This window comes from Rhinatrema bivittatum, chromosome 14, assembly GCF_901001135.1.
Source record: "Rhinatrema bivittatum chromosome 14, aRhiBiv1.1, whole genome shotgun sequence".
Classification (NCBI taxonomy): Eukaryota; Metazoa; Chordata; class Amphibia; order Gymnophiona; family Rhinatrematidae; genus Rhinatrema; species Rhinatrema bivittatum.
This window is the reverse complement of record NC_042628.1, coordinates 72,967,735-72,981,979: the sequence shown is the minus strand read 5'-3', so window position 1 is coordinate 72,981,979 and position 14,245 is coordinate 72,967,735. Positions and strand designations below refer to the sequence as shown.

Genomic DNA, 14,245 nt, shown 5'->3' with positions numbered 1-14,245 from the left:
TCCCATCTCAGGTCTTCTATTCTGCTGGGGATGCTACAAAGGCAGCTTAGTCCTATTTTGTGTTAAGCAATTAATAAATTTTAGTAAATACAAATACACAGAAGTCAATATTCAGCACCACTTAAAGGTGTCATTTATCAAAATGCACTAAGGTGTTTTTGCATGTGTGCGATGCAAATTTGAAAAAGAGGAGAGTGGGATTTGCCAGTCTGTGAAGTGCTATTGCACAGACATAATGCTGATTTTAACTACACCTTTTTCAGTAGTGTTAAGCTGTTAGTGCATTTTGTGATGTCTCCTGAAAAGTGTGTGTGAGAGAGAGACTGGCCATAACATCCTCTCCCTAGATAGGTATTTGTATCCCTATGGGAGGCCCACCTAGTAACTCGAGGTGAGGTTTAGGTAATAGTGTAGGGGGTTAGGGGCCACTTTGATATTCAACGTGAGATGTACAAACAGAACAGTGGTCTCTTGTGAAGATTTGATGACCTTCGGAGTGAGGAAACTCACCCAAAGATGAAATTTGTGCAAGGTTCTCTCCACCTAGCTTGATGTTACCCAGGTAGAGTGTCCATCAAGCTAGGCGGAGAGAACCTTGCACAAATATCATCTTGGAGTGAGTTTCCTCACTCCGAAGGTCATCAAATCTTTTTCTATGTCTCACGTTGAATGTCAAAGTGACCCCTAACCCCCTACACTAATACCTAAACCTCATCTCGCGTTATTAGGTGGGCCTCCCATATTTACAAATACCTATCTAGGGAGAGGACATTATGGCTAGTCTCTGTCAACATGGTCCCCCAGTGGTTGTATGCAGGAAATACAACAGGTCTGGCACTTATCACAAAGTCTGAAAACATTATCATAATTTGCGCTAACTTAGCTCTTTGCATAGGTAATTAGCGCAAATTGCAATAAACTGTCTATTAGCATAAACCACACCCCTTTTGCTATCGCATGCGATACCTATTGCATTTTGATAAAGCCAGGCCTACGTGATGTGTTTGAATATTCTGCCACATTCACTGACTGCTACTTTACTGGATAACTTTATCTGATTAAATAATTATCTGGCTAAGTGATGGGTGGGATGTAAGCAATCCAGGGCCTCGCTACTTATCTGGCTCATTTTGCTGGATAAGTGCAGATATTCAGATAAGTAAGACTTGCTACTGAACAGGTCTAAAGGTAGCCAAGTAAACATAGATAGCTGGTTTAATCAGTAGTCTGGCTGTGCTGCTGAATATGCTGTGGAAGTTAGCTGGATACGTTTAACTGGGTAATTTTCTCAGCTGATTATTGACTGAATATTATTCTCACAGCCACAAGGGGGAGGTTAACTTATTGCTTAATGATGACACCTACTGGCCAGGCATAAAAGTGAAAGTAATGGACTCCTGAGGGCTGTCACTGCACTGACTGGTCTAGATTATGGGAGAGGGAGGTTAGGGTAGCTGTGGATGAAGCATCGTGGCACCATAGCCCAATAAAGATAATTTCTTACTGTCAGAAACCCAAAGGGAAAGGAGAACACTAGTCATTAAAAAAAACCACAAAATATAAAGAATGCCATCAGCGGTCTCACTGCTGATGATATTGTATTGTTTTTCTGCACTGGCTTTTGGAAAATCACAATAATGTAGGAGGAGATTATTTGCTCCTCTGGGAGGGTCAGAAGTGTGGAGGTGCAACATGTGGGTCTCCAGGAGTCTCTGTTCTGTGGTTCTAGGCTTTGGCTCATACAGTGAGCAGCTGGCAGTAGTGTGACAGGTTTTTTGTATCTTGCAAAGGTTTTAATGATCAGCGCAGCACCACTACTCAGCCCCTTCAATTTACTTAAACACATAGCAGTGGAAGTAACTAAGATTGAGAATCTTTTGTAAACTTTCAGTATCTCCTCACAAAAAATAAGAATCAGAATGACAATCATTTTTTGTTTTGACTGCCAACTGAGTTATGGAAAGCAGATGTTTGCTAGTACTGCTGATTTACCTGGCACAATGCAGCACACCAGGACTTGTATTGACACCTCTGGGAACTGAACGTTTTTCCTTTTTTTGGTCAGATGCTCCTAAAGGAACTCACCTTGTCGCTCCGGAAAAGGATCCGATTGATGAGGGAGGCTCCCTGGTGTTAAGGTGTGAGACCAGCAGCAGTAACCCAGCAGTGACTTACTACACCTGGCACAAGGCGGGAAATCTGATAGTGAACCAATCGCAGGAGACCCTGCGGATAGAGTCAGTGACAGCCCAGGATGCTGGAACGTACCACTGCACAGCCCACAATGACATTGGAAGCCTTTCCTCCTCTCCTGTCATTATCAGTGTCACTGGTGAGTACCACAGCAGGTACAAAGAACTCTCATGCTTTAACGCGTGAATTTTCTAAAGGTTTATACACATGAAATAGGAAGTTATGCATTTAACTAGCAAATACCATGTATAAGCAATATTTTTCAAAAGCCTGAATTATGTGCACATATTAGCAATGTTGCACATAAATGTTAAATGAAATAAAAAGGGGCAGTTAAGAACACTAAGGGGTGGGATTTGGAAATGCATGCACAAGTTGGACTTTTGTAAGCAGGATACTCATGGAGATTACCCAGCATATGCAGTCTCTTACACCCCTCCTAACTGAGTCACGGAAATAAAATCACACTTTGCATTTGTTGGGCGGGAGGTCTGGGTTAAGTGGTGGAGGGTCTGGGTGAACTGATGGAGGTGTTGGAGAGTACATGCAGAAGTAAGTATTTTCAGAAGCAGAGCACGCACATAATTTATAAAATCCAAGCCTCTGCATGTAAAGCTGTCACTTATGTACAGAGGCTTGGATTTTATAAAGCACAGGGCAGAGTGGAGGAGTAGCCTGGTGGTCAGAGCAGCAGGCTGCTAACCAGGGAAATGGTGTTCATATCTCACTAGGGATGTGAATCGTTTTTCAGAAAACGATACAAATTGACACTTTCCAGGTCAGTGAAGGTCAGTTAGGAATGAATATGTATTCCTATTGCCTGGCTGCCCTCTTATCTATTGATGTTACCAAGGTTTCCACTGAGGTGATGGTTGGGGGGATGGGAAATGGAACTGGAAACTCACGAACACCAACAGAAAATGATACAAATTGTTGACACTTCCCAGGTCAGTAAAGGTCACTTAGGAATGAATATGTATTCCTATTGGCTGGCTGTGCTCTTATCTATTGATGTTACCAAAGTTCCCACTGAGGTAATGGTTGGGGGGATGTGAAATGGAAACAGTTGGAAGCTTGACAAAAAAAGTAATGTGATGATCATCACTCATGTGACCAGAACTTGTTTGTTTATTATTTTTTTTAGCAGGCATGTGAAATGCTAGTGCATGTTGAATTTGCCAATCACTGTGCATTTTAGAAAGGTGGTCCTGGCTGGAACTACACAGTTCAAATATATGTGGTAATTGATTGTTGGTAAGTGTATTTTTTAAGTAGCCACACTGGCCACCAGTATGTTTACTTTTCCTCCTACTTAACTCACTAGCTCAGCTTTATAAGAAGGGCTTCTCTGCTTGTGTGTTGCTTTTGTTTGGTGTGAGGAGAGCAGAAACATCAGATCTTTATTCAATCTACTACAGTCATCTATTATATTAACCTACTCAATTTTTTTTAAATGATTTATTATATCATTGAATTAATAATTAATTATTATTAGGTGGTGGTGAATGTCTGACTAGGCTACTAGCCTAGTGTCACTGGTGAGGCTAGTGGCATTTTAGCAGAATTATAATTTATTTTTATTAGTACTGCAGCATTAATATATTCAAGCCTAGGTAGGCAGGCAGTGCACCACTCCAGCAGTCACATCATTGCTTCCTGTACATTGCATTATGTGCACACATTGACTCCAGCTTGGGGACAAGGCAGGTCTCCTTTACTGCACACATTGACTCCAGCTTGGGGAAAATGGCAGGTCTCCTTTACTGCACACATTGATTCCAGCTTGGGGATAATGGCAGGTCTCCTTTACTGCACACATTGATTCCAGCTTGGGGATAAGGCAGGTCTCCTTTACTGCACACATTGAGTCCAGCTTGTAGAAAAGGCAGGTCTCCTTTACAGCACACTGACTCCAGCTTGGGGACAAGGCAGGTCTCCTTTACTGCACCCATTGACTCCAGCTTGGGGAAAAGGCAGGTCTCCTTTACTGCACACATTGATTCCAGCTTGGGGATAAGGCAGGTCTCCTTTACTGCACACATTGATTCCAGCTTGGGGATAAGGCAGGTCTCCTTTACTGCACACATTGACTCCAGCTTGTGGACAAGGCAGATCTCCTTTACTGCACACATTGACTCCAGCTTGGGGAAAATGGCAGGTCTCCTTTACTGCACACATTGATTCCAGCTTGGGGATAATGGCAGGTCTCCTTTACTGCACACATTGATTCCAGCTTGGGGATAAGGCAGGTCTCCTTTACTGCACACATTGAGTCCAGCTTGTAGAAAAGGCAGGTCTCCTTTACAGCACACTGACTCCAGCTTGGGGACAAGGCAGGTCTCCTTTACTGCACCCATTGACTCCAGCTTGGGGAAAAGGCAGGTCTCCTTTACTGCACACATTGATTCCAGCTTGGGGATAAGGCAGGTCTCCTTTACTGCACACATTGATTCCAGCTTGGGGATAAGGCAGGTCTCCTTTACTGCACACATTGACTCCAGCTTGTGGACAAGGCAGATCTCCTTTTCTGCACACACTGACTCCAGCTGGGGAAAAGGCAGGTCTCCTTTCCTGCACACATTGACTCCAGCTTGTGGAAAAGGCAGGTCTACTTTACTGCACACACTTACTCCAGCTTGGGGACAAGGCAGATCTCCTTTACTGCACACACTGACTCCAGCTGGGGAAAAGGCAGGTCTCCTTTACTGCACACATTGACTCCAGCTTGTGGAAAAGGCAGGTCTACTTTACTGCACACACTTACTCCAGCTTGGGGACAAGGTAGATCTACTTTACTGCACACACTGACTCCAGCTTGGGGACAAGGCAGGTCTCCTTTACTGCACACACTGACTCCAGCTGTGGAAAAGGCAAATCTCCTTTACTGCACACATTGACTCCAGCATGTGGAAAAGGCAGGTCTCCTTTATTCCACACATTGACTCCAGCTTGTGGAAAAGGCAGGTCTCCTTTACTGCACACATTGGGGTAGATTTTCAAAAAACGCGAATAAGCGTACTGTTGCTGGCGCATCAGGCGCCAGCAAAAGTACGCTGGATTTTAGTAGATACGCGCGGAGCCGCGCGTATCCACTAAAATCCTGGATCGGCGCACGCAAGGCTATGAATTCTGTATAGCCGGCATCAGGCGCCAGCAAAAGTACGCTGGATTTTAGTAGATACGCGCGGAGCCGCGCGTATCCACTAAAATCCTGGATCGGCGCGCGCAAGGCTATGAATTCTGTATAGCCGGCGCGCGCCGAGCCGCGCAGCCTACCCCCGTTCCCTCCAAGGCCGCTCCGAAATCGGAGCGGCCTTGGAGGGAATCCTCTAACGCCCTCCCCTCACCTTCCCCTCCCTTCCTCTACCTAACCCACCCACCCGGCCCTGTCTACACCCCCCCCTTACCTTTCTCCGGGGATTTATGCCTCCCGGAGGGAGAAGTAAATCCCCGCGCGCCAGCGGGCCTGTTGCGCGCCGGGACGCGACCTGGGGACGGGTACGGAGGGCGCGGCCACGCCCCCGGACCGCCCCGGGCCGTAGCCACGCCCCCGTACCCGCCCCCAAAACGCTGCCGACACGCCCCCTAAACGCCGCGACGACCGGGCCTGCCCCCCGACACGCCCCCGACACGCCCCCCTCGGAGAACCCCGGGACTTACGCGAGTCCCGGGGCTCTGCTCGCCTAAATCCGCCCGGTTTTGGGCGGATTTAGGCGAGCAGGGCTCTGAAAATCCGCCCCATTGACTCCAGCTTGGGGAAAAGGCAGGTATCCTTTACTGCACACATTGATTCCAGCTTGGGGAAAAGGCAGGTCACCTTTTCTGCACACACTGACTCCAGCCTGGTGTTGTGATCTTCCTGCACACAGTGCCCTAACCCTGTCACCAGGGGTGTTGTGATCTTCCTGCACACAGTGCCCTATCCCTATTAATACCAGGCGTGTTGTGATCTTCCTGCACACAGTGCCCTAACCCTGATACTGGGAGTGTTGTGATCTTCCTGCACACAGTGCCGTATCCCTACTCAGTGCAGGAAGATCACAACACCCCCGGTATCAGGGATAGGGCACTGCGTGCAGGAAGATCACAACACTCCCAGTATCAGGGTTAGGGCACTGTGTGCAGGAAGATCACAACACCCCTGGTATCAGGGTTAGGGCACTGTGTGCAAGAAGATCACAACACCCCTGGTATCAGGGTTAGGGCACTGTGTGCAGGAAGATCACAACACTCCTGGTATTAATAGGGATAGGGCACTGTATGCAGGAAGATCACAACACCCCTGGTGTCAGGGTTAGGGCACTGTGTGCAGGAAGATCACAACACTCCTGGTATTAATAGGGATAGGGAACTGTGTGCAGGAAGATCACAACACTCCTGGTATTAATAGGGATAGGGCACTGTGTGCAAGAAGATCACAACACCCCTGGTATCAGGGTTAGGGCACTGTGTGCAGGAAGATCACAACACTCCTGGTATTAATAGGGATAGGGCACTGTGTACATGAAGATCACAACACCCCTGGTGCCAGGGTTAGGGCACTGTGTGCAGGAAGATCACAACACCCCTGGTATCAGGGTTAGGGCACAAGTTCTAGTCACATTGACTGATCACATTACTTTTTTTGTCAAGCTACCAACTGTTTCCATTTCCCATCCCCCATATACTGTCAGTGGGAACCTTGGTAACATGAATAAATAAGAGGGCAGTCAATAGGAATACATATTCATTCCTAAACTGACCTTAACTGACCTGAAAAGTGTCAAATTGTATCATTTTCTGTTAGTGCGCACTAACCGGGAGTTAGTGCGCACTAACTCCCGTTAGTGCGCACTAATCGGAAAAAAAGATTTTTAACGATTTTTTAACTAAAAAATCGTGCCAAACACGATTTTCTTCTCCTGCCAGACGATTTAGATCGTTAAGACAATAGGGCACACGATTCACATCCCTATATCTCACTGCTGCTTCTTGTGATCTTGGATAAGTCACTTCAACCTCTGTTCCCTTAGGTACAAATTTGGGGTTTTATTTAGGAAGCTGTGTTAGGCATTTACTGCATGGCAAATGCCTTAGTATAGTATTTTAAATGCCGTGTGTTATTTCACCCCAGGAATGAGCACGGAAAGGAATAGCACATCTTGCCTGATGGGGGCATAAGTGGAAACCCAGCTGCTGCCATGTTTTTAGCGACTGAGTAGGGTCCAGAGCCTAGGGGGGCACTGCAGGTCCTACTAAGTATGAGCCAAGAAGGACAAGAGATGGGGGGGGGGGGAGGTCTGGATGACTGAGAGGGATTATTGCAAAGGGTGGGATTTGGAAGGGAGGGGAGAGGTCTGCGTTGTGCATGTTTATGTTTGTTTGTTTTCATTTCTTGCACTGGGGCCACCTCACGTGACAGTGGGGGATGGGACACGGCAACACGATTCGACTGCAGGAGGTCGTTCCAGACCCCCGCTGGACTCTTGGCAAGTCTTGTGGGGGTCAGGAGGCCCCCCCCCAAGCTGGCCAAAAGTCCCTGGGGGTCCAGCGGGGGTCCGGGAGTGATCTCCTACGCTCCTGACGTAGGGGGACAAAAAACAAAATGGCGCCGACGCTACCTTTGACCTGACATATGACAAGGCAAAGGTAGCACCGGCGCCATTTCTACAACGCACAGGAGGTCCGAGAGTAAAAGATCACACCGGGACCCTTCCTCTGGACCCCAGGTAATTTAAGGCATTTTGGGGGGGGTCGGGAGGGTGGGGGATTTATTTTAAAGGGTCAGGGTGGGTTTTAGGGTTGTTTTAGTGTGCCGGTTTTCCCGCCCTCCCCCTTCCCCTCCCCCTTCTCCCGATTTACGATTTTTTGACGATAGATCGGGGGAATTGTTATTGTATCGCGGCTCTAACGATTTTTGATGATTTAAAATATATCGGACGATATTTTAAATCGTCAAAAAACGATTCACATCCCTAACGCCCACGTGTACCTCTTAAAATCCGGCCCATAGTGCACAGGGCTATGTGCAGGCTGCAGTGCAATATGCAAGGAGCTGCATGGCAGGCTAGAAGTCTGTAACTTGCACTCCACATCCCACCTGCTGCAGTGGAGATAAATATGTGGGATCTGCATGGTACGGCTTGTGTGAAGGCCCTGTGAACTGAACAAGGCATGGCATTGAAGATATTCAAAGATATATACAGGTGAGGATTCCGCGTCCCACCTATCAAAGTGACGACAGGGGACATAAGAACATAAGAAAATGCCATACTGGGTCAGACCAAGGGTCCATCAAGCCCAGCATCCTGTTTCCAACAGTGGCCAATCCAGGCCACAAGAACCTGGCAAGTACCCAAAAACTAAGTCTATTTCATGTAACCATTGCTAATGGCAGTGGCTATTCTCTAAGGGGCGGATTTTAAAAGGCGCGCGAATAGCCTACTTTTGTTTGCGCTCCAGGCGCAAACAAAAGTACGCTGGATTTTAGTAGATACGCGCGGAGCCGCGCGTATCCACTAAAATCCTGGATCGGCGCGCGCAAGGCTATGAATTTTGTATAGCCGGCGCGCGCCGAGCCGCGCAGCCTACCCCATTCCCTCCAAGGCCGCTCCGAAATCGGAGCGGCCTCGGAGGGAACTTTCCTTTGCCCTCCCCTCACCTTCCCCTCCCTTCCCCTACCTAACTCACCCGCCCGGCCCTGTCTAAACCCCCCCCTTACCTTTGTCGGGGGATTTACGCCTCCCGGAGGGAGGCGTAAATCCCCGCGCGCCAGCGGGCCTCCTGTGCGCTGGGCCGCGACCTGGGGGCGGGTACGGAGGGCGCGGCCTCGCCCCCGGGCCGTAGCCACGCCCCGTACCCGCCCCCAAAACGCTGCCGACACGCCCCCGAAACGCCGCGACGACCGGGCCCGCCCCCGACACGCCCCCGACACGCCCCCCTCCGAGAACCCCGGGACTTACGCGAGTCCCGGGGCTCTGCGCGCGCCGGGAGGCCTATGTAAAATAGGCTTCCCGGCGCGCAGGGCCCTGCTCGCGTAAATCCGCCCGGTTTTGGGCGGATTTACGCGAGCAGGGCTCTGAAAATCCGCCCCTAAGTGAACTTAATAGCAGGTAATGGACTTCTCCTCCAAGAACTTATCCAATCCTTTTTTAAACACAGCTATACTAACTGCACTAACCACATCCTCTGGCAACGAATTCCAGAGTTTAATTGTGCGTTGAGTAAAAAAGAACTTTCTCCGATTAGTTTTAAATGTGCCCCATGCTAACTTCATGTTCATAAGGACCTGTGTGACATGACTCGTGAGGAGTCTAGATAGCAGACCGTGGCAGCTGGACAGTCTGGGCTCTGCTTCCATGGCATAGCAGAGTAGCAATCGTGGCTAGATGAGGTAGGGAGGTAGAGAAGGGAGGGTAGAAGGAAAGTAGGAGACGGGGGATAGGAAAGGGTTGAACGAGTGAGGTGCGAAAGGGACTAGTGTGATAGAAGAAACTATGGAGAAGGGGGGAGCCATAAACCATTAGGACATGGACAATGCATGGGAGAAAGAGTGGACATCTCACACAGACAGGGCCAACACCCCACTCACACACAAAGCTCTCACCTTTCCCGATAACTCACACACACCCCACCCCACACTAGTTATTGCACTACCTCACTCAGTCACACACACACAGCCCACACACCAGACAAACACTCGCACCCATTGACATCACACACTCACATATACATGCACAGAGTGTAGAAACCCACTCACTAACCCACTTTCTCATAGATACACACTCACAGTCACAACACTCACTCAAACACATCCACCACTCAACCCACAGAATTAACACACCACCTTTTCAGACCCAGTCCACTGCTACAGCCCCAATATCCCACCCACTCACTCTCACACATAGAGTTCACACCCTGTCCGCTCACTCACCCACATACTCACAGTTGCACACAAAAGAGCCCACAAACCAGACACATACACTCACAGAAATGAACTTGCACACACATAAATACATTGCTCACTCACTTGTGCACACTCACATACAGAACCCATGCACTGGCTGTCTAACCATCACTCTTACACAGACACACACTCACTCACACACATGCCCCATGGTTGTTGGCAGACACAGATACTATTTACATACTGACATATATTCAGACACCTAACTCCCTCCACTCACACACACAGAGTCCTACTCCACCCATTCCCACAACCAACATCCCATGTTCACACCCCATGCACACACACTCACACACACATTCCACTCACACACCCATTTCACTACATTTATTTATTTATTTATTTATTTATTTATTGGTTTTATATACCGACATTCATCAGTGATATCACATCGGTTTACAATGTAACAAAAAACATACGCATGCAAGCGTTTGACATGAAACAAGTAGGTATAAATAGGGATCAAAACTGTAACTGGGGGGTGGGTAAAACTATTTACAAGGATTGAGTGTAACCATTGAAGGAATCAAAAGTAGAACTTGTGTCTAAGGATCAGGCGTTGGGGGACCCTTGGAATCTTTTTTTGAGGGGAAGGCATTATTAGATGGCAAACACTCACTGTAGCTGCACTGGGGAGTGAAGGAGCTCCCTGGGTGCTGGGGTGAGTGTGAGGGATATATTGGGGGATACTGTAGCTGCTGCATGGGCTAGGTTGCAGTATCCTTCAGGAGTTAGGGGTCTTAGAGGATGGTAGAATGTGCTGGGGAATGTGCGATTATAAGGCTAGGGGAAGTGGAGGGCAAGGAGGTGAGAGTATATATATGTTGAACGCATTTTACCCTGTCATTTTTCATCTGCTTTTCATCTAGTCAGATTATACTATCCTATTAATTGGTTCACAATTATAGAATCCCCCTAGTCTCATTGTTGTATTGATTGTTTCAGGTACTGAAATTAGTTTTACGTACATTGCAGTCCTTGGAGGAGTCACTGGGATGATCTTTCTGGTGTTACTGGGACTGGTAATCTTTTTTGTAGCAAGGTAAGATGTTCTTTCACCAATCACAGTCCAAGAGAAACATAGTAATACAGTAGAAATCATTAGATAAGGGCCATTTGATTCAACCAGTCAAGCCAGTTAAGAACATAAGAAAATGCCATACTGGGTCAGACCAAGGGTCCATCAAGCCCAGCATCCTGTTTCCAACAGTGGCCAATCCAGGCCATAAGAACCTGGCAAGTACCCAAAAACTAAGTCTATTCCATGTAACCATTGCTAATGGCAGTGGCTATTCTCTAAGTGAACTTAATAGCAGGTATTGGACTTCTCCTCCAAGAACTTATCCAATCCTTTTTTAAACACAGCTATACTAACTGCACTAACCACATCCTCTGGCAACAAATTCCAGAGTTTAATTGTGCGTTGAGTAAAAAAGAACTTTCTCTGATTAGTTTTAAATGTGCCCCATGCTAACTTCATGGAGTGCCCCCTAGTCTTTCTATTATCCGAAAGAGTAAATAACCGATTCACTTTTTTGAGATGCGGTGACCAGAATTGTACACAGTATTCAAGGTGCGGTCTCACCATGGAGCGATACAGAGGCATTATGACATTTTCTGTTTTATTCACCATTCCCTTCCTAATAATTCCTAACATTCTATTTGCTTTTTTGACTGCCGCAGCACACTGAGCCAATGATTTCAAAGTATTATCCACTATATTGCCTAGATCTTTTTCCTGGGTGGTAGCTCCTAATATGGAACCTAACATAGTGTAACTACAGCAAGGGTTATTTTTCCCTATATGCATCACCTTGCACTTGTCCACATTAAATTTCATCTGCCATTTGGATGCCCAATCTTCCAGTCTTGCAAGGTCCTCCTGTAATGTATCACAATCCGCTTGTGATTTAGCTACTCTGAATAATTTTGTATCATCTGCAAATTTGATAACCTCACTTGTCGTCTTCCTTTCCAGATCATTTATAAAGGTAAGGAAATTATCACACTCCCCACCAGGCAGTCCCTGCGCCGACAGTGCAGCCTATTCAGCAGCAAGGCAGATTAAAAACAGCTGCCCAAATTTAAAAAACGCACCGAGAACGCCGCGATCGGAAGCCCCGCCTGCCCTCCAATAGGAGCCAGCCCAGCGGGGATTTAAAAAGTCTTCAGCCGCGCGCTGTGCGCCGCGCACCGAAGGAGCGCGACAAAGGGGCCTGCCCCTTTGTGAGCCCCTTCGTGCAGCCCAAGTGCAGCCAGAGAGACCTCTCCCCTCCCCTCCCTCCCCTCCAGGGATAATACCTCCCAACCAGAACGCACCCAGTTACAGGTATACCCCACTCTATAACCCCAGCGAATCAACTTACAAACATGCACTGCCTCCATATCCCCACAATCAAGAGAAAACACAGAAACAACAATCCACCAGACCCCAATCAGATACCCAGACAACAAAGACTCATCTCCATTATGACTTCTCCCATAACACAACTTCTAGGCCTCTCATTATTCACTTTAACCTTATTCAATGCACAATCACTTTCCAAAAAAATGCACCTACTTAACGATTACCTCATTGACAACAACCCTGACATATGTGCAATAACAGAAACTTGGTTAAAACCCACGGACATATCATTAACAAACCAACTACCTACACAATACTTCGACCTCTTCTCAATACCAAGACAGGGAAAAAAAAACAACTGGGCATAACCCTACAACAATCATACTCCACCTCAAAACTTGAATGCTCCATATTCAAATCTCAACATCTACAAATATTCCTCATCTACGCCACACCAGGAACTCTAGAGGCTAACCCCTCCCCTTTAATAGAATTGATAGCCAAACACTCCAATTCAGACAAGCCAACCATCATACTGGGAGACTTCAACATGCACGTAGACTCCATCCCTCTATCCTCTAACTGCGAAACCTTCCTTACCTCCCTCAGTCACCTTGGTTTCTCACAAATAATCAGCGGGCCCACACACAAAGCAGGTCATACATTAGACCTCATATTTATCAACGACTGCTTTTCCATCCATACCAATCCCACCTGCACACCAGTCCCCTGGTCAGATCACCAAATCATCGATACAACACTCAAAATGAAAAACACACCTCCTCCAAACATCTCCAAAACCACCATTCATTTCAGGAAACCATGCCCACTTGACATACTCAACGAACAATGCTCCAAAGATCTCAAACAACTAGACCTTTCAGACGCCAACACAGCCACCACCTCTTGGATCAAACTCACGAACAAGATAGCAGATCAACTCTGCCCAACATCTTCAAAGGTAATCCAACCAGCAAGAGACAACAGAAAACCATGGTTCACCCCAGATCTCAAAGCCCTAAAACAAAAACTACGAAACAAAGAACAAAGCTGGAAAAACAATCCCTCACCTACCTCTAAACTGGACTACAAAGCTACACTCAACACTTACAGAAACGCCATACACAAAACAAAAAAGGACTTCTACGCAAAAAGAATTCATAATTTCATCTTTGACTCTAAAGCTTTATTCTCTTATGTCGCATCCCTCACCAAACCAACGCCCCCATCCATTCCTGACCAACAAGCACTCAGCAAGGCCAACGAATTAGCCACCTACTTTAAGACAAAAATCTCCAACCTTACTCGCCCCCTTACAACCCAGCTCACTCCACCTACACCTCCAAGCACATACCATCTCACTCAGAATGCCAGACTAGAGTCATTCGAGCCCACATCCGCCATGGAGATCAAAAACTTACTTAAAAAAATTAAACCATCTGCACATCCTTCAGACCCACTTCCTACTAATTTGCTCACTGCCATCCGAAGCACCGTTGCAAAACCCATTGCAGATATCATTAACACCTCCTTAGCCCTAGGCACAGTTCCTAACCAGCTAAAACTAGCAATCCTCAAACCACTACTGAAAAAACCAACTGCTTCACCCACGGACCCAGCTAACTTCAGACCCATTGCAAACCTGCCACTGATCTCCAAATTGATGGAAAAAGCTGTAAATAAACAACTCTCTGATTATCTCGAGGAGCACAACATTCTTTCCCCTGCACAATACGGTTTTCGTAAATCACTAAGCACAG

At 47.0% G+C, this 14,245-nt stretch overlaps 1 protein-coding gene across 1 annotated transcript in view; it reads left to right on the top strand.

The window, feature by feature from the left end:
* The window catches only part of LOC115076136 (sialoadhesin-like), a 104,613-nt gene that overhangs the window by 62,231 nt on the left and 28,137 nt on the right, over positions 1–14,245 (top strand). Inside the window, exons 5-6 of the mRNA XM_029577266.1 lie at positions 2,066–2,332; positions 11,084–11,180. Coding sequence (XP_029433126.1) covers positions 2,066–2,332; positions 11,084–11,180 — 364 coding nt within the window. The remainder of the gene's footprint in view (positions 1–2,065; positions 2,333–11,083; positions 11,181–14,245) is intronic.